The following is a 20,382-nucleotide window of genomic DNA, read 5'->3' as shown; positions in this document are numbered from 1 at the left end:
TTTATCATGATATATATGTGTTTTCATAAAACCTGGGGGTTAGTACGTTGATAATTGTTGTATTATATATATATATATCAACTTGGTCCACTCATGTTTGTTTTGCGCCCCCTTCAAGACTTAGAATCGAGGCAATCAATCCTGGCATCATGGCACTTCCGCATCGGCATCTTCAAGTCCTCTCGGCGTATGACCCATTCTTTTATTCATTCAATTTTATATTATTTCTTTTAATGTTCTAATTAGTTGTATGCTCTGAACACGTTCCTTAAATGCTTACTCTTTATTCTTTTATATTTATAAGTCTTATCTATCCCTTGTTTTCAGCAATTGCATTCAATAAATGGCTTTAGTCACCCTCGGGTATCGGCCAGCACGTAACTATCCTGGTATTTGGGGAATATCGAGGTCGGGACGTGTCACTTGGAGAGTTCCATGAGTTTTGGTGGAGAATCCGAGAAACATGAGAGATTGGAAAAGAATTTGGGTTTGCTTCTTTAGAGTCACCACCTCCATTTTTGCTTCGGGGGAATGGGAGAGGTTGAAGAACCAAACAAAGAAAGTTTTAGAAGGATGGATTTATACCTTTAAATGCTTTGTTGCTTTCCTTTGCCGTGTATCCTCTTCTCTGTTTGCATTTGTCTCCTTGAATTTCCGCAGCACTTCACTTCTTTGATTTCTCTCCAACTCTCTCAAGATTTCTGCCGGCCGTTCTTCTCCGTTGTCCCTCAATTTCTGTAGCGTTTTTCTATCTGTCTTTTTTTCCCCCTTTCTTACTGCAACTTATGCCTATTTATAGACATCTTAGGAGGGCTCTAGAGTTTTTACATGGGGGAAATGGAGGCCATGTATTCCACCACTTTCTCTTAACGTCTCTCACCAACTGTCCAGTCCTCCACGTCCTTTTGTTGTCGAAAAAAGAGGAGCCCCTGTTTTGCACGTTACTTCCCCCTTTTGTAGGAATAAATACATTTTTTTTTAATTTTTTTTATTTATGGATTGATGTGCATGTGAAGCCCATGTTCACCTTTTGGGTTGATTACATTTTTATTTTGTCTTGTAGTTTGATCCAATTTTTATGAACTCTATATATATATATATATATATATATATATATATATTTTATTTATTTATTTATTTTTTTTGTTAGTGTGAGATTATTTGATGAACAGGAAACGTATGAATAAGTTGACTGAGTTTGTTTCTGTAACATTTTATATTTCAGCTGTTGTTCTTCATTTCCTTCCCCTTTTGCTCTCTTAACTTCAAATCTTATACCTTTTCATTCGGCTATCATTTTCGACAAATTTTATATCAGAATCTAAGCCATCGTCGAATTCCCCCAAAAACGGCCACACAAGGCATAACAAAGGCGAGAAAGGAAGCAAATCCCGCCGGAATGACCTCAATCCAAGAGAGAAGTTTAATCCTAGTTTTCTTTCTATGTAAGTGGTTCCCTTTCTTTTGAACTATTATGTGGTATATAATTTTATCTTTGGTTGTTCTTCTTGATGAACTTTGAACTGGTGAAACATGGAACAAATTTTTCTTCTGAAAGTCAATTAGTCTATTCTTATACATGGAGTCGTTGGTTGTGTGTGCTTTTCTCATGAACATTTTTATTATCATCTTAAGGAATGAATCCGGATCCTCTTTGTGAGGATTCAGGGATCTCTCATTCTTGTCCGTTCATCGTATATCTTGCGGTCAAAAATTATTTTAAATATTTTTATTTAAAATTAAACACAAGCAGTACTGGATAAAAAAACTGATCGTACGATGTACACGATTCGCGAATCCCTAAAATCCTTACTAAAAGGATCCGGAGATGATCATGTTGGTTTAAGAATAAAAGCAGTTGACATTGCCTATATATATATATATAGGAGGCCTTTAAGGGAAAAGATTCTTAATTTTTTTTTCAAATGTGGATTAGTTGTGCGGTCCACACCACATTGAACCTTAACAATATAAACTTTTAGATTTTTCAAGTTGCATCTCATCAATCATTCTTACAAAATATTAACCAAATCGAAAATACTTGAGATATTTATTTATTTTTTTTTTTTTTTTTTTTTCGGAAAATATCGACGGTACGAAGGAATTTTATTGATACGAAAAAAGAAGTTACACCTAGTCAGGGGTAACATAAATCTTACCCCTCATAAAACAAGAAAACCAAAATACAAGAAAAGAGAGGGGATATAAACCTTACCCTTCTTGAAAAAAAAAATAGAAGAAAAGGGGAACATAAACCTTACCCCTTTTGGAAAAGAAAATACAAGTAATAGGGGGGACATAGAGTCAATCTCATCTAAAATAAAGCTTAAAATGTTACTTGCAAAATAAGCGGCAAAACAAAAAGGATAACCCAAAAGGATTAGGTAAAAAATAAAATCATACATCAAGAAGTGGAGATAAACCTGTAATCTGGCATGCCCACGAAGTCTAAATGCAGAAAAGGAAGAATCTCTATAGAAGGAGTTGCATGCCAAACAAAAGAAGAAGAGAGAAGCTCTAAATTGGTTAATTTGTTAACAACGACATTCCCTTCTCGAAATGTATGAGAGCAACGGAAACCCTTGTGCTGCAACTGGGAATTGACGAACACTTTGTTCTATAAGAAACAATGAAATTTTATTGTGATAGTTAAATAGGCAAATTGTTTCGGATTGAATTAAATTTTTGCAAGAATGATTTACGAATCAAGACATATGAAATAAACGGTTTGAATGATCGTATTTTTTGATAAAAAATGGAGATCTCCTCTTAAAGGGTGTGTGCACATATATATATATATATATATATTATGGTGAGAGTTCTATGAAAGTGATAAATCTGTTGGTGTGGCCGGTGTTCGGGGGCATTTGTAACTGGTAATAGTTTTCTTCATTTTGTAATAATCCCAGATTAGTAAATGTTCTGCTAGTCTATCGTGGCTTATGAAACAAGTTTATTATAGAACTTCACAGTTTTGCTAAAACAATTGTTAGTAATTCAGAATGTTCAAATCATGGTTAGTAAATTCCTTCAATATCGGATGTTTTGATTCTATATTGTGAGTAAATTCTCATTGCATATCTATGCCTGGTTGTGTCTTCTTCTGCAGCTCTGACATACTCCCGAAAATGTAAATTTTCATTGCATATCTATGTCCAAATTAGAAGCCTATTAATGCAGCTCGTATTGGTGTATAAATGTATTTGCTGTGATGGTTTTATTATATGCAGGTTGTAGGATGTAATGTGAGCCGTTGGATCATATTCCATACGGCATCTAGATTAGATTGTGTTGAGTTATAGCTCATGACAAGTGTCAACATCTTACATGATGACTTAAGAATGGATGGCTGTGATTGATTTGTAATGATGTGAGAGAGTGAGTTTGTTACTCCTCTAACGGTAATATATGCTCTCCGAGCTTCTTGCTTGGCGTGAGTGGAATTCAATGAACCTTGAAGCTTCCATAGCTCTCTAATTCCTTCTCTCTGTACATTTATGCTTTTTACCATTCCATTGAAGAAACTCAATCCAGAAATCAAACACTATCAGCTCTGACATACTCCTGAAAATGTAAGGAGACATATTCTTGTTGTAGGACATTCGTAGTAAATTCATATGCGCATGGATAGAACATCTGGACTTTCTTTTGAATACTTTGGCTTCCGCATGCACATTAGTACTTATGTTATGAACTATGAACATTCTGGTAGTGGAGGGTATGAGACCCATTAGGTGTGGCCCTTCGGGGAGTTTATTAAATTGTATTTGCATGCACGTTATGGCTACGCTTTCGAGTGACGGCCAGCATTCTTCGATTTTGGTGTCCACTTGGACATCGGGGTTCAAGTGTGTCAAAAACATTGCCAACTGACCTAGCTCATATCTACACTTGACATCTACTTATTATGGTATAAAAAAATTTGGTCGCCCAAAATGGGTCTGTAACAACCCGTCCGGGAATTTACGGAAGAAAAAGGGTATTTTTGTATTTTCACTAAGTTTGGGGATACTTTCCTTTTTTAAAATTGTTTTTGAGTCTTAATTGGTGAGCCCAAAGGGCCCACCCCCTGTTTTGTCCCCGTTCCCTTTCCCTTTTCTCTTATTTCTTCTGAAAAGTCTCTCTCTCCTCTCTCTCACTCTCTCTTCTCTACCCTTACTCCCCCCCTGTCGATGCTCTTTTCTCCGACAAGAACACACACACACACACACACCCATGCCCATACCTCATCAACGACAACAACATCACCATCATCACCACGTTAGCTCTCTCTCTCTCTCTCTCTCTCTCTCTTCGTTTCTGTGGAGCACAGAGAAACTCCGGCGAGTTCCTCATCCTTCCATTTTGGGTAAGCCTCAAAACACTCCAAATGCTTCTCTTTTCATCCCTATAATTCTGTTCTGACCCTGTGGTTGTGTTTTGGACGTCAAATCACGAAGAAACCACCTCGGAGACTTTTCCCCAATTTTCCGGCGGGCACCGCCCTTTTCGAGGCAATTTCCGGCCAAACCACGGCGAGTTGGCCTGTGTTAAGGTATCAATCTCTTCTTCTCGCTGAGTACTACAACTTTCCTTTTTGTTTCACCCAATTTCATTGAGTATTGAAGAAGTTATACTCATTTGAATCTTACCCAGTTTCCAGCGGACACCCGTGGCTTCCAGGCTGTTTTCCGGCCAACTCCGGCCACGATGACGGGAACCAAGGGTATATTTCGATTCCTTACCTTCGGGGCTTCAATTTGGTATATTGAATGACATGTTTTGATTGAGTTTTGAGCTCCATCGGAGCTTGGGAATTCTCCGGCCGAAATCCGGCCTTCTCCTTCCTTGGAATCCGGTGAACCACCAAACCCAAGGCCTTTGGGCCTTTCCTGCCAAGCCGAAAACCCTGGGCAGCCCAACCAACCTTTTTATTATTTTTATTTTTGTTTTGTTAATTTAAAGGCCTTTGGGCCGTTTCTTTTAGGGCCTCCGACCCGTTAACCCTAAAACCCATTAGACCCAAACCCAAGTTGTGACATCCCACATCGCCCAGGGGACTGATCCTTAAATGTATATTTCATCCCTACCTAGCACGAGGCCTTTTGGGAGCTCACTGGCTTCGGGTTCCGTAGGAACTCCGAAGTTAAGCGAGAAGAGGGCTAGAGCACTCCCAGGATGGGTGACCCATCGGGAAGTTCTCGTGTGAGTTCCCAGAAACAAAACCGTGAGGGCGTGATCAGGGCCCAAAGCGGACAATATCGTGCTACGGTAGTGGAAGCGGGCCCGGGAAGTGGTCCCACCCGGGCCGGGATATGACATTGGTATCAGAGCCTATCCCTGGCCGGAAATGTGCCGACGAGGACGTCGGGCCCCTAAGGGGGGTGGATTGTGACATCCCACATCGCCCAGGGGACTGATCCTTAAATGTATATTTCATCCCTACCTAGCACGAGGCCTTTTGGGAGCTCACTGGCTTCGGGTTCCGTAGGAACCCCGAAGTTAAGCAAGAAGATGGCTAGAGCACTCCCAGGATGGGTGACCCTCTGGGAAGTTGCTCGTGAGTTCCCAAAAACAAAACCGTGAGGGAATGGTAAGCCCAAAGCGGACAATATCGTGCTACGGTAGTGGAAGCGGGCCCGGGAAGTGGTCCCACCCGGGCCGGGATGTGACACAAGTCCAAACCCTTTAACCCAATCTGGATTCAAGCCCAGACCCGTTTGACCTGCTGACCCGGATTCGGTCTGACCGTTGACCGGTCAACGGTCAGCGTTGATCGTTGACTTTTTGGGTTTTCGTGCAGGACCCCTCCTAGGCTAATTTCGATGTTCTGAACCCGTTTCCGATGTCCGTTTTCCCAAATTCAATCGTTTGAGTAGAGTTTGACTAAATGTACCATTTATGTGCTTAGGGGCAATTATCTGGGGCGTTTCCTTCTTTGCTAGATGGCGTGGCTTTTCGACGACGAAGTACTGTGAGTGTATCCCTTCTAAAAATGCATTTTTTGATAGTAGAAATGCATACATGAAAAGCATGATTTGATGATTATGTTTTATGGAACGTTTTATGAGATAACATGCTTACTGAGACTAGTTTGAATTATTACTATTTTTCCTATAACTCATGTTCTTATAGAATATCTGATGGATGACGATATGATATTTAGAACATGTTTAGAACACCTCTTTATAGTATAGACGATGGATGACTTTATACTATGAAGTTGATTTTCAATATATATATGTCCCCTGGTTTTGTACTTACCTAGTGGTCCTTTTCGCTACGGGACGTAGGGATAGATCCAGTCCGTCCCGGGCGACGGTTCGGTGTTGGCATAGGGCCTGGAGTGTGTTTCCTCTGGCTATTTAGCACAGGGACAGGGATCCGGCATGGGGCCTGAAGTGTATTTTCCTCTGACTGTCTGCTCAGAGACAGGGAGCCGGCATGGGGCCTAGAGAGTTATATCGGAAATTCATTAGTGATTATTATATATACAAGTTATGATTTGAGATACTGCACGACATGCTAGGTTTCGGAAAACCTATGTTTATCATAATATATGTGTTTTCATAAAACCTGAAGGTTAGTACGTTAATAACTGTTTGATAATATATATATATATATATCAACTTGGTCCACTCATGTTTGTTTTGTGCCTCCTTCAGGACTTAGAATCGAGGCATACAATCCCGACGTCCAGGCACTTCCGCATCGGCGTTTTCGAGTCCTCTCGGTGTAGGACCCACTCCTTTGTTTCATTCAATTTTATATTATTTTTTTTTAGTGTTCTAGATTAGAGGTGTGCTCTGAACACGGTCCTTATTTGCATATTCATTATTCTTTTATATTTATAAACTTTATTTACCCCTTGTTTTCAGCATTTGCACTCAATAAATGACTTTCGTCACCCTCGAGTGTCGGCCAGCACGCGCCTATCCTGGTATTCGGGGAATATCGGGGTCGGGGCGTGTCAAGGTCCTTGATGCATTTAGATAGTTGTGGGGTGTGACAACAAGCTCCACTTGAATTTAGATTAGATAATTTTTAATGATCTATCAAAGCTAAAAGTCTTCGTCTTTTGGAAGGGCTTTGAGTCTTGAGTCTTGACACTGCCATTTCTGATATGCAGCTGGTTAATAATTTGGGATCCTCTCTCTAAACTCTACTTAGCGGAGTGCGACCATAATATTTTGTTACGGCCACCACTGCGTGTGGCGTCTCCCAGTCCACCAAGGCTTGCAGTGTAAATGCAGATTGTTGATGCGTGATGAGGCGTATTCCAGGGTCTGTCTCGCGTTTCTTCTTTCCTCGGAAGAAGTCATCACATGAAAATTATAAGAACACCGAGAAAGATTGGGCGTTTCCAGAAGAATTATGCCGTCGCTTTTCACTTGCCGAGATCACAACAGCAACTCAATGTTTTGATGCGAGCTTATTTATTGGTAGTGGTGTCTTTGGCTCAGTATACAAAGGGCGTATTAAGGTCAATGGGGATGAGGACAGGACAGACGTGGTTGCAATCAAGCGCATTTTCACAGATTCAGAACACCAAGTGCGTCAGTTCAGGGCAGAGGTGGAGTTACTGTGCCAGCTCCGCCACACCAACCTCATCTCCCTCATCGGATTCTGCCAAGAAAATGGAGAGTGCTTCATTGTTTACAATTACATGCCCAATGGTTCCCTTCGTGATTATCTTTATGAAACTTGCAATATTAAAAATAAAGATGCCTTTCCCTTGACTTGGAAGCAAAGGCTGAAAATTTGTATTGGGGTGGCGCGCGCAATACACTACCTTCACGCAGGGGTTAAGCATACGATCATCCACCGAAACGTGAAATGCTGGAACATTCTATTGGACCAAAACTTGGTCCCCAAGCTTTCAGGCTTCGTGTTGTCTAAGAGGGGTCCTCCTGTCTTGTCAAATGCATTAATCAGACTGAACTCAGAGCTGGCCGGTACAAAGGGCTATATTGATCCAGAGTATGTATGGTCTGGCCAACTCACCGAAAAATCTGATGTCTTCTCATTTGGAATGGTGTTATTCGAAGTTTTGTGTGCCAAATCTTGCACAAGAGATATACCTGAATGCGTGGAAAAGGGTGATACTTTCCCTGCTATGATTGATCCATTTCTGGTGGGAAAAGTAGCTCCAGGTTGTTTGAGAAAATTTATGAACATTGCCGAGAGATGTGTGCGTCTATCAGGAGCTGAACGGCCCACGATGGGTGAAGTGGAGGTAGAACTTGAGTGCGCACTGGAGTTGCAGGAGAGCACGGACGCCATTAAGCAGCTCAAGGAGTTGGGGACAACTGCAAGTAGTTCTCTTGCTCCTCCTCCTCCTGCTGCTGCACATGACATGGAAGACTATACCTACCAAGATATTTCATTTTCTGAGATCAATGAAAATTTACCACATATATATTTGCGGGAGTGGCCGTGAGATTCATACAGTACTGAGATGGCAGCTTATGTCGATGATATTGCTAGCTTTGATCGTAACAGGGAAGCAATAACTTAGAACAAATATTGTGATATGCAATTATACTACTCTTGCAAGAAATAAACTTTGGTTATATCTATCCGAGGAACGCTACAGATTTTTTGATTTCATATGTTCCTCTATATGTAAATAAAAGGTTCTTTTCGCATGTCATACACGAGAAAACCAAATGTACGTAGGGCTAATTGCTTGTATTGGAGTGAATTTGTTCTACTTTGAGGCCAGTTAGAGAAAAAATCATGTCGGAAGAATAAACTACCGGCTTCGTTGAAAGTTAGAGTGAGAACAATGTAAAAAATACTTGTACTTAAACTCATAAATCTCATTATTCTTGGTTTCCAGTCTCAGCCAGGAAAATGTTTCAAGTGGAATTTGACAATGGTTACCATCAAGGCTCTGTTGCCTTAATCATGAGATTCCGGTCCGTCTCGAGCGACGGTTTGGTGTTGGCATAGGGCCTGAAGTGTGTTTCCTTTGGCTATTTAGCACAGGGACAGGGAGCCGGCATGGGGCCTGGAGTGTATTTTCCTCTGACTGTCTGCTCAGAGACGGAGAGCCGGCATGGGGCCTGGGGGTTATCAGACATTCACTAGTGATTATTATATATACAAGTTATGATTTGAGACATTGCACGGCATGCTAGGTTTCGAAAAACCTATTTTATCATGTTATATGTGTTTTCATAAAACCTGGGGGTTAGTACGTTGATAACTGTTTTCTTATATATTTATATCAACTTGGTCCACTCATGTTCGTTTTGCGCCTCCTTCAGGACCTTATAACGAGGATTACGATCTGAGCTACGAGGCATTCCCTTACCAGTGATATTGTGCTATATTCTCTCTGCTTCGGCATCTATTGTAATAGCACTTCTCTATCTTAAATTTTTGCTTTTACTCTGTAATAGACGTATGCTCTGAACATGTCATGTATTTTTCCTAATTTTAATGGTTAGTAGTTGAACTTTACTTTTGTGTTTTTAGTCCCTATTGCACGTTTTAACTTATTTATCAGCATTTGCTTAAATTAAATGGCTTTCGTCACTATTTGGGTGTTGGCCAGCACGTGACCATTCTAATGTCCTGATGGCATCGGGATAGGGGCGTGTCACCTACGGTTTTGAATTTGGGCGAAATTAGATAGCATTGATCAATGAGGGAAGACATAAAAAATAAATTGTTGAATTGTTGAAATACATTACAAAGTAGTTTCTACAAAATAAATAATTAGGCATTAAAGTGATAAAATTAAAACACAAGATAATGCGTGATTAACTTATGACACTTAAGTCACCAACATCGGGTCTAAGTAGGTGTACCGTATGTCGTATATATGTTTGTGTGAATGTGGGCCGGGTTTCCAAACAGCGGCATTCAGTTATTTCAATTCAATTACGTAAGTGAATGTGGTCTTATCCATGGAAAGTGGGGTCTGAGCACAGCTCACACTTGTTTGGATTTATCGGAAAAAATCGTATCGTAAAAAAATTCAGTTGGTCTTTGGAGGACTTTTGAGTCTTGACGGTGCCATTAATTTCAAAGAAAAAACCAGCCGCCAGCAGGTGGATCTGGTTAATAATTTTGGACCCTCTCTCTGGAATCTACGTAATGTAAGAGGATGAGGAGGATCACTTTGTGAGTCCATGTCTTTGATGCATAGTGATGGGGCGTACTGCGCAGTCTGTCTCTCGTTTCTTCTCTCGTCAGAAGAAGAAACAAAATGATTGGGCGTTTCCAGAAGAATTATGCCGTCGTTTTACACTTGCTGAGATCAGTGCAGCAACTCAATGTTTCGACCAAACCTTATTTATTGGTAAGGGTGCCTTTGGCACAGTATACAAAGGGCGTATTAAGGTCGATGGGGATGAGGACAGGATAGACGTCGTTGCAATCAAGCGCTTTTCCGAAGATTCAATACAGGGAATGCCTGCGTTCAGGGTGGAGGTACAGCTACTCTGCCAGCTGCGCCACCCCAACCTCATCCCTCTCATCGGATTCTGCGAAGCGAATGGAGAGCGTATCATTGTCTTCGACTACATGCCCAATGGTAAACTCTCTGATTACCTCTTTCATCCTTCCAATATTAAAAATAAAGATCCCTTTCCCTTGACTTGGAAGCAAAGGCTGAAAATTTGTATTGGGGTGGCGTGCGCAATACACTACCTCCACGCAGGGGTTAAGCATGCGATCATAAACCGAAACGTGAGTTGCCACAGCATTCTATTGGACCATAACTTGGTGCCCAAGCTTTCCAGCTTCGGGTTGTCCAAGATGGGTCCTCCTGCCTTGTCAAATGCATTAATCAAAATGAACTCGAACCTCACCGGTACATTTGGCTATGTTGATCCAGAGTATTTAGATTCCGGCAACGTTACCGAAAAATCTGATGTCTACTCATTTGGAGTGGTGTTATTAGAAGTGTTGTGTGCCAAATCTATTCTAATATTGTCAAATGAACGCCCCGACAGCGGTGAGATCTTCCCGGATCTGATTGATCCATTTCTGAAGGGAAAAGTAGCTCCGGAATGTTTGAAAAAATTTATGAACATCACCGTGAGATGCCTGCGTCGGACAGGAGCTGAACGGCCCACGATGGGTGAAGTGCTGGTGGAACTTGAGTGCGCACTGGAGTTGCAGGAAAGCGCAGACGCCGTCAAGCAGCTCAAGGAGTTGGGGACAAGTGCAAGCACTTCTCTTGCTCCTCCTCCTGCCCATGACATGGAGGACTATACCTACGAAAATATATCATTTTCTGAGATCAATGAAACTTTCTGTATATTAGTGAGATTCATTTAGTACTGATGAGGCAGCTTCTGTTGATAGCATTGCTAGCATTGATCCTAACAGAGAAGCAATAACATAGAAGAAATATTGTGAAGGTAAAGAAAAAATCATGCTGGAAGAATAAACTACCAGCTTCGTTGAGAGCTAGAGCGAGAACAATGTCAAAAATACTTGTGCTTAAACTCATAAATCTCACTATTCTTGGTTTCCGGTCTCAGCCATGAAAATGTTTTGAATGGATTTTGACAATGGTTACCATCAAGGCTCTGTTGCCATAATCAATTATACCAAGTATTTCAAAAATACATTGACAACCAAAGTCAACGGTCGAGACTCGAACTAAACAAATGCCCCTTCAGTACATCATTAGAGAATCACAACCATCAGCAGAGAAAATATATGCAACTATGCTGATCGAAAGAGTTATTTTCAGCTTCTTTTGGTCACCGAAGAAATATAGCTTCTCTGGTTTCCTAACTCCGTTTTCTGTAGCATTAGTTCCAATCCTGCTGCAAATTTTCAGTAGAAAATTAATGCATGCAATTCAACATTAGTATAACTACTTGTATACATAGAGCATAATTTTTTGCACTGCTGGGACATTAGAATCATGACAATTCAACATTGATGTATTTCAATTATACCAAGTATTTCAAAAATACATTAACAACCAAAGTCAACGGTCGAGACTTGAACCAAACAAATGCCCCTTCAGTACATCATTAGAGAATCACAATCATTGAGGCCCTCGTCGGAAGGTGAAGGTGGAGAACAAATCATGTCGGAAGATCAACTACCGGCTTCGTTGAAAGTTAGAGTGAGAACAATGTAAAAAATACTTGCACTTGAAATCATAAATATCATTATTCTTGGTTTCCAGTCTCGGCCAGGAAAATGTTTTAAGTGGAATTTGACAATGGTTACCATCAAGTCTCTGTTGCCTTAATCATAGCAGAAGCCGAAAACTGAAAAGGCTGCCTGCGAGCTGCAAAACATATGAGTTTCATATTGAATATCCATTTGGATTGCCCCAAACTGTTTTATTTGGCTTGACGCTGACCGCTCGAAAGACCACGGAAACCTGAGTCGGTTTCCGTTATAAATTTATTGAAACTTCAACCGTACTATTACTCTTTGACAAAACTACACATTTTTAGTGCATAAGATAAGAGTAGCCATTAGTTCTCACTACAAGAACATTACAAAAGGTACAATGAAATAACCAGTGAAGAAATAAACTTCAACAATTCTTACCTAATCAACTTCAGTTACGGATTACAACGGACGGTACATGTTGCACTTTGTAAAAATCCTCTCCTTCACTTCCCATGTTGACCTTGAATAGGCATCCATACATCTCCAATTCCTGAAGTGTTTTCACAAACCTCAGAGAATCCGGAATCGTCTTCAGTTTGATGCAACTCGATATTTCCAAACGACAAAGACCAGGCATGGCTCCTTCTTCCATCGTCCAATCCTCTAAATTAGAAAACCCTCGGAGGAGTAGAGACTTGAGTTTTGGGAAACCTTGGTTAGAGCAGACCATTTTCTTCCCAGCGAACATTTGCCATCCGCTTAAAATCCTCAAGTTAGGCAGTCTTTCCAGTGTTGGCATTGGATCTTCCTCAAGTTTAGAGCCCCACAATGTTAACTTGGCAAGGTTTGGAGGGAACTGATGGTATTCTGGCAGCTTCTCTATCCGCCCTTCCACGTGCAATTTTTGTAGGCGGCGACAACTTAACATTAGTTGTCTAACATCAACAACCTCATCAGGGAACGAAAGTGTCTCACTCGTCAAGGACAGAGACTCGAGGCAGCTTAACGTTCTGCTTTGGGGACCGAAAATTTTCACCAAACTTTTGAAATGTTTTGGATCATTCAACACCAATTTTCTGAGATTGGTCAACTTGCGAAGAACTTCAACGTCGCATTTGTTTGCAGGAAAGTTTACGAGTGTCTGCAAGTTGATGAGATTTCCCAGTTGCAGCTTATCAACTGCATTGCCACACCACTTGGGAAGATATAAATGCCTTAGCCCTTCCATCTTCCAGATCACATTCGGAATTTGCACTGTCGGATCCCAACTCAATTTACTTATGGTTTGCAAATTTAAAGTTTTCAAGTGGATCAAATTACCGATGGATGATGGCAATGCTTGTATATGTGTTTTCTTCAAGCTTAGAAACTGCAACTGAACCAAGTCCCCGATATCTTTAGGTAACTTTTCATACGGTCCCTTGACACCTTCAAGATCGAGAACTTTGAGCATTTTGAACTCAAAAATTGTTTTTGTAAGCTGCCAACTTACCAATCTACACTTGCTTGCATGGAAATATACAAGTGACCTGAGACTGAGGCTGGAATCTTCTTTGTATTTAGACGGGATAAGATTATCAACATGTGAAGGTAAGAAGACAGCAAGTCTGCGAGTTTTACCAGTTGATGTTGCTTCAGAAAGCATGCGAGAAGAAGAGGAATCCACCATCATACCTTCATCCGAATAGTGAACATTCTGGAGAAAATTTTCCCGCTTTGCTTTCGACAAGCACAAGTCACGCATAAGATCATGGAGGCGGCAAGTTTTAATTTTTCCGGTTGATCCGAGAGTTCCAACTTGAACCATGCACCTATTAATCAAGTAACCCAAGTAGCGTTCTGCAACATCCTCTATTGTTTCATCTCCCTCTGCGTCATGATGTGGCGATACAATGCCTTCTGCAATCCATAATTGAACCAGTTTTCTCCGCGGAATTTCAAAATCTTCCGGAAAATGACTCAAATAAAGGAAACAGGGTTTTAATTGAAATGGCAAATCATGATAGCTCAAAGCCAAAACCTCAGGTACCGTAGAGTGTTGCTCGTCCCCTTTGGCTCGCTTGAGATACGAAAGAATATCTCTGTGGACAATATCCCACTCGTGCACTGTTTCTTTAGTGGCCAAAAGTCCTCCAAGCACAACAATGGCCAAAGGCAAGCCAGCACACTTTTTGACCATTTCCCTCCCTAACTGCTCCTTATCCTTGCTCCTGATAAAATCTGCAATGTTAAAGAAGAAAACCATTTAGCGAAACTCTGAGTTGGGGATACCAATCCTATAAGAAAATGTGATGAAACTGAGTATGCACATAAAGGGATCAACAACTAACAGTCTAACAGACTAACAATATACTTAAGCTCCCATAATTCGAGTGAGACACCGTTGTTTTAAAATCCTTCACATCTAGAAGTTAAAGAATTTGAATTATAATCGGTGAAACTGAAGAAATGATTGCAAATCTGAAATAGTGATGACTTTTTATTCATTTATGGATCCTTGGTTGGGTAGATTTTAACGACAAACTTCAAATATATCTTGCAAGAATAGAGTTATTAATTTATTGGTTAGCGACGTATTAAGTTTCTAACTAGTTAGCGCTTGAGTACTATTTATATATTAAGGAAATGCATAATGATACAAAATCCGGATGCATGCTTAAGAAATTGGAATGGTAAACTACCTGGATCACCATTTCTTGGAAATGCCTTCTTCTGAAGCAACTCCCAACTCTCTTCTTCAGTTAAATTCCTCGGTTCATGAAGACCGCTTCGGTCTACAAAGGAAGCTAAATCTTTATTACGAGTTGTAAGCAATATTCTGCTGCACCCTTTTCCCGACGATGGGAAGGCAGGACTTAGAATTTTCCAGGCCTCAATCGACCAAATGTCATCAAGAACCACCAAATATTTCTTCTCCATTTGAACTTGATAAAGCTTCTTTGCAAGCTCTTCGTCTCTCAATTTCAAAATATGATCCCTCTCCTCTTTCGACGGAGAGGTTAGTTTAATCAGAATGCCTTCCCAAACATCTCTTGGTTTGCATTGTTGAGATATATAAGCCCACGCAGAACCCTCAAAATAACGCCTAACACGATCATTGCGGTAAACTTCCTTGGCGAGAGTGGTCTTTCCCAGACCGCCCATCCCACAAATGGACACAACTCGACCGTGTTTTTCTTCATTCATGAGCTCCGCCACTAGTTCGTTTATGTTTCCTTGTAAACCAACGATATGGTCGTCAATAACATGGGAATAAGACCACCTCAATTGTCTTTGCATCTCAAACGCAATACTCGACGAGCCCTGATGATCTCTTACAACACTCAAGCCGTAAGTTTGCGTACTTCTAGTAAGGTCAGAGATTCTATCGTTGATGGCCTCAATCTCAGACCCAACTTGATTAAGGTTTGAAGCTTGGTCGAAAAAACAAGCGTACCTTTTTAGTGGATTGGAAATTGGTGTTGCAATTTTGATGGTAAAAGTCGCAATGACATCCTCGGCATCGTAAGCAACTTCTCTAATCTCGGAAACCCAATTTCGAATGCTATCATCTTCGTCTTGCCTCTTATCGGCATCTTTCAAGAAGCATTGCATCCGCCTTAGTTCGACGCGGATCTGCTCTACGTTTTGCTTGACCCCATGTAAGAAGGTGGCTTTCTCGATCAGCAGGTCCCCAAGTCTCTCAACAACAAATGATACCACAAACTCTGCCATGCTTTGTGCTTGCTAGCTACTTCCTGATCCTCAAATTACAGCAGAACAAAGGTTAATCTTACATACAAAAAAAGAAGAAGAAACTTTTTCTGTTTTTTCTTTCTTTCTTATCTACTAAAAGAACATAACCAATCTAGCTATGTATTGTGATCTGTATAACCAACTCACAATTATTTTGATATTTACCGCCGTCCAAATCTCATCCAGTATATATCCCGAGTTTATGTTTGTTTGTGTATGTCCCTCTCGTCACAAGAGGATAGCTTGAAAGTTTCTCTCCTCTTGTTGGGAAGGTGGTGAGTAGGTCAATCTGGCGTGCGTTACTGGAAATATCTTGATGTGAATGTGGGGCTATCATATCATTCATATAATATCCACACAACCCTTCAATTATTTTATAGGATGCCCTGTAATATTTTTTTTTTAAGATCCGAACTTATTATATTTCAATTCATCATTCAGTGATCATCCTTGCAAAAAAAAAAAAAAATCATTTGTAGTTAAGAAAATAGACGAAAAAGGTTATGTAAGTGAAAAAAATACTAAAATAACTATCATTTAATTTTACCATCATATACGCCTATAAAAAAATCCGACGGTCATACAATTTTGAATTTGGATGAAATTTGGTTGTATTCATCTATGAAGGAAGACATAAAAGATAAATAGTTACATCGTTAAAATATATTACGAAGTGGTTTCTATAAAATAAATAATTAGGCATTGTAGTGATAAAAATAAAACACAAGACAATGCGTGATTAACTTATGACATCGAGTCACCGACAGCAGATCTAAGTAGGTATACCATATGTCGTATATACGTTTGTGTGAATGTGGGCCACAGTGGCTTTCAATTATTTCAATTCAATTACGTAAGTGAATGTGGTCTTATCCGCGGAAAGTGGGGTATGATTACAGCTCACAATTGTTGAATTTATCGGAAAAATCATAGCGTAAACGGATTTTGGAGGACTTTTGAGTCCTGACGCAGCTAGACCCGGTTAATAATTTTGGACCCTCTCTCTCGAATCTACATGATGTAAGAGGATGAAGATGATCGCTTTGTGAGTCCATGTCTTAGATACATAGTGATGGAACGTACTGCGCAGTCTGTCTCTCGTTTCTTCTCTCTTCGGAAGAAGAAACGAAAAGAGAAGAAGAAACAAAATGATTGGGCGTTTCCAGAAGAATTATGCCATCGTTTTACACTTGCTGAGATCAGCGCAGCAACTCAATGTTTCGACCAAACCTTATGTATTGGTAAGGGTGGATTTGGCACAGTATTCAAAGGGCGTATTAAGGTCGACGGGGATGAGGGCAGGATAGACGTCGTTGCAATCAAGTGCTTTTCCAAATATTCAAGACATGGAGTGAGTCAGTTCAGGGCGGAGGTACAGCTACTATGCCAGCTCCGCCACCCCAACCTCATCTCTCTCATCGGATTCTGCCAAGAAAATGGAGAGTGTATGATTGTCTACGACTACATGCCCAACGGTACCCTCTCTGATTACCTCTTTCATCCCGCCAATATTAAAAATAAAGATCCCTTTCCCTTGACTTGGAAGCAAAGGCTGAAAATTTGTATAGGGGTGGCGCGCGCAATACACTACCTCCACGCAGGGGTTAAGCATGCTGTCATCCATCGAGACGTGAAATGCTCCCTCGTTCTATTGGACCAAAACTTGGTGCCCAAGCTTTCCGGCTTCGCGTTGTCCAAGATGGGTCCTCCTGTCTTGTCAAATGTACTAATCAAATTAAACTCGCGGGTGTCTGGTACAATAGGCTATCTTGATCCAGAGTATGCATTGTCCGGGCAACTTACCGAAAAATCTGATGTCTTCTCATTTGGAATGGTGTTACTTGAAGTGTTGTGTGCCAAATCTGTTTCAAGAGAGATACTTGAATGTGGGGAAAGGGGTGAGACCTTCCCTGCTATGATTGATCCATTTCTGATGGGAAAAGTAGCTCCAGATTGTTTGAAAAAATTTATGAACATCACCGTGAGATGCCAGCGTTGGACAGGAGCTGAACGGCCCACGATGGGTGAAGTGCAGGTGGAACTTGAGTGCGCACTGGAGTTGCAGGAAAGCGCAGACGCCGTCAAGCAGCTCAAGGAGTTGGGGACAGGTGCAAGCACATCTCTTGCTCCTCTTCCTGCCCATGACATGGAGGACTATACCTACGAAAATATATCATTTTCTGAGATCAATGAAACTTTCTGTAATAGGTATTTGCGAGAATCATTTAGTACTGATGAGGCAGCTTCTGTTGATAGTATTGCTAGCCTTGATTCTAACAGGGAAGCAATAACATAGAAGAAACATTGTGATATGCAATAACCGTACTCTTGACAGAAATAAACTTTGGCTTATCTATCCGAGGAACGCTACTGATTTTTTGGTTTCATTCCTCTATATGCAAATTAAATGTAGTTTTCGCATGTCATACACGGGAAAAACAAATGTACGTAGGAGCTAATTGCACGTATCGGAGTGAACTTGGTCTACTTCGAGGCCCTCGGAGGTTGGTGAAGGTAAAGAAAAAATCATGTTGGAAGAATAAACTACCAGCTTCGTTGAAAGTTAGACGAGAACAATGTCAAAAAAACTTGTAGTTAAACTCATAAATCTAACCATTCTTGGTTTCCAGTCTCAGCCATGAAAATGTTTTATATGGATTTTGACAATGGTTACCATCAAGGCTCTGTTGCCATAATCAATTATACCAAGTATTTCAAAATACATAAACAACGAAAGTCAACGGTCGAGATTCGAACTAAGCAAATGACCCTTCAGTACATCATTAGAAAATCACAACCATCAGCTGAGAAAATATATGCGACTATGCAAATCGAAAGAGTTATTTTCAGCTTCTTCTAGTCACCGAAGAAATATAGCTTCTCTGGTTTCCTAACTCCGTTTTCTGTAGCATTAGTTGCAATCCTGCTGCAAATTTTCAGTATTAAATTAATGCATGCAATTCAGCATCCGTATTTGATTCGACCATGAACTATTGCAATCAGAAATACATGAACTTGTTAAATTACCTTCTCTTCTTCTCCATAGTCTTTCCTATAGTCTCGGGGAGCGGCTTCCTTGTCATGTTCCTCATCATCATCCGTATTTGATTCGACCATGAACTATTGCAATCAGAAATACACTATTCAAAAGCGATTTTATAGATCAGAATTCCAAACAAGTAACAAATTGCACGCTTAAAGTAGTTCCTACTGATGGTATATTTGACCCAAGAAACACCAAAATAAAAATAAAAACAAAAACAAAAAGAAAACACAGACAAGCGCGCACACACACAAGGCAGAACCTCACCGGGATAAGTTTTATCTGCAATTCGAAGAACTTTTCGGGAAGAACTTTTTGGTTAAGGAGTTTGGGACAACTGCAAGCAGTTCTCTTGCTCCTCGTCCTCCTGATGTGGCCAATGACATGGAGGACTATACCTACCAAGTTATATCATTTTCTGAGTTCAACAAACATTTACCATATAATATATTTGTGGGAGTGGCCGTGAGATTCATTTAGTACTCATCTGGCAGCTTATGTTGATGGTATTGCTAGCTTTGATCCTAACAGGGAAGCAATGACTTAGAATAAATATTGTGATATGCAATTATACTACTCTTGAAAGAAATAAACTTTGCTTATATCTACCCAAGGAACGCTGCAGATTTTTTTGGTTTCATATATTCCTCTATATGCAAATTAAGGTTGTTTTCGAATGTCATACACAAGAAAACCAAATGTCCATAGAGCTAATTGCTGTATTGGAGTGAATTTGGTATACTTTGAGGAACTCGTAGGAAGGTGAAGGTAGAGAAAAAATCATGTATTGGAGTGTTAGCATTTGATTCAATGGCTAAAGTTATTAAAATTTTTAATGGGACTCTCTATTTGTTGCTATTGGATCAAATTTCAAAAATTCAAATTTGTGGAATATGAGGATTAAATGGAAGAGATTCGGAAATGATCATTTTTCCTGGTTAGGAAAATGATGAGTTTGCCAATCTGGCGTGTGTGACATGAAATTATTTAATATGAATGTGGGCCTATTCTATGATCATGTAATATCCGCACATCCCTTCAATTATTTTCCAATTCAGAGTAAATGACGGAAAAGGAGAAGGGAAAGAAAGAAGGGTGATGGTGGCACCGAAAGAAGCAAGGGAAAAAGAAGGAAAAAGGGAAAGCAAAAGGAAAAAGAGTCATCATTATGTTTTCCCATCATTACCTATTTACCCATAAACAGGAGCATTGGAACGGCTGAGAAAAAAACAACACAACATTCATCAATTCATACACAAGTGCCCAACACACAAAATGGCTATCATATTTTCACCCACACTTTGTAACTTTATTTAAAGATACGAATAGTTTATATTTCAATTCATTAAATAGATCATTCTTGCTAAACCTAGTTAAGGTTTTGCAAGGAAACGTTAAAATAATTATTAATTTTTTACCATCATCTACGCCTAAAAATAATTTCATTATTATATGGTTTTGGATTTGAATGAAATTATTTTTTCTGACCATCATATACGCCTAAAAATAATCTGATTATCATATGG

The 20,382-nt window shown here is 40.1% G+C and overlaps 4 protein-coding genes and 1 long non-coding RNA gene across 11 annotated transcripts in view; 3 read left to right on the top strand and 2 right to left on the bottom strand.

Annotated features, from left to right (window-relative positions):
• Positions 1-16,113, bottom strand: part of LOC103934947 (putative disease resistance protein At1g50180) — a 29,972-nt gene extending 13,859 nt beyond the window's left edge. The window contains exons 1-3 of one of the 6 annotated variants that reach the window (XM_048568479.1): positions 14,760-15,954; positions 12,517-14,298; positions 11,515-11,771 (exon numbers count right to left, since the gene is read on the bottom strand). In XM_048568479.1, coding sequence (XP_048424436.1) covers positions 12,527-14,298; positions 14,760-15,792 — 2,805 coding nt within the window. In that variant the 5' untranslated portion in view covers positions 15,793-15,954 and the 3' untranslated portion in view covers positions 11,515-11,771; positions 12,517-12,526. The other 5 variants (XM_048568482.1, XM_048568480.1, XM_048568478.1 and 2 more) reach the window with 5 other exon arrangements.
• LOC125470061 (receptor-like protein kinase FERONIA) lies at positions 1,124-8,826 on the top strand. Its single transcript, XM_048568490.1, has 3 exons — positions 1,124-1,445; positions 6,645-6,714; positions 7,109-8,826. The coding sequence occupies exon 3, from the start codon at positions 7,247-7,249 to the stop codon at positions 8,417-8,419; it is 1,173 nt and encodes a 390-aa protein (XP_048424447.1). The 5' UTR covers positions 1,124-1,445; positions 6,645-6,714; positions 7,109-7,246; the 3' UTR covers positions 8,420-8,826.
• Positions 9,951-11,303, top strand: LOC108866524 (receptor-like protein kinase FERONIA). The gene has a single exon (XM_018645288.2). The coding sequence runs from the start codon at positions 10,141-10,143 to the stop codon at positions 11,272-11,274; it is 1,134 nt and encodes a 377-aa protein (XP_018500804.2). The 5' UTR covers positions 9,951-10,140; the 3' UTR covers positions 11,275-11,303.
• Positions 16,114-16,731: 618 nt separating the features above from the next.
• On the top strand, positions 16,732-18,169 carry LOC125470060 (receptor-like protein kinase FERONIA). Its single transcript, XM_048568489.1, has one exon. The coding sequence runs from the start codon at positions 16,886-16,888 to the stop codon at positions 18,107-18,109; it is 1,224 nt and encodes a 407-aa protein (XP_048424446.1). The 5' UTR covers positions 16,732-16,885; the 3' UTR covers positions 18,110-18,169.
• Positions 18,170-18,392: 223 nt separating this feature from the next.
• Positions 18,393-19,665, bottom strand: LOC125470063. 2 transcript variants are annotated; one of them, XR_007252334.1, is made up of 3 exons: positions 19,124-19,665; positions 18,841-18,953; positions 18,393-18,739 (listed from the first exon to the last, which is right to left on the bottom strand). It is a non-coding gene; the product is annotated as an uncharacterized LOC125470063 (long non-coding RNA). The 2 variants fall into 2 exon arrangements; XR_007252335.1 differs by having other exon boundaries at positions 18,393-18,736.
• Positions 19,666-20,382: the final 717 nt, after the last annotated feature.

This window comes from the organism of the source record quoted next, unplaced genomic scaffold (genome assembly GCF_019419815.1).
Source record: "Pyrus x bretschneideri cultivar Hongxiangsu unplaced genomic scaffold, Pyrus_bretschneideri_v1 Contig48, whole genome shotgun sequence".
NCBI classification, from domain to species: domain Eukaryota; kingdom Viridiplantae; phylum Streptophyta; class Magnoliopsida; order Rosales; family Rosaceae; genus Pyrus; species Pyrus x bretschneideri.
This window is presented reverse-complemented; position numbering and strand designations above follow the sequence as displayed.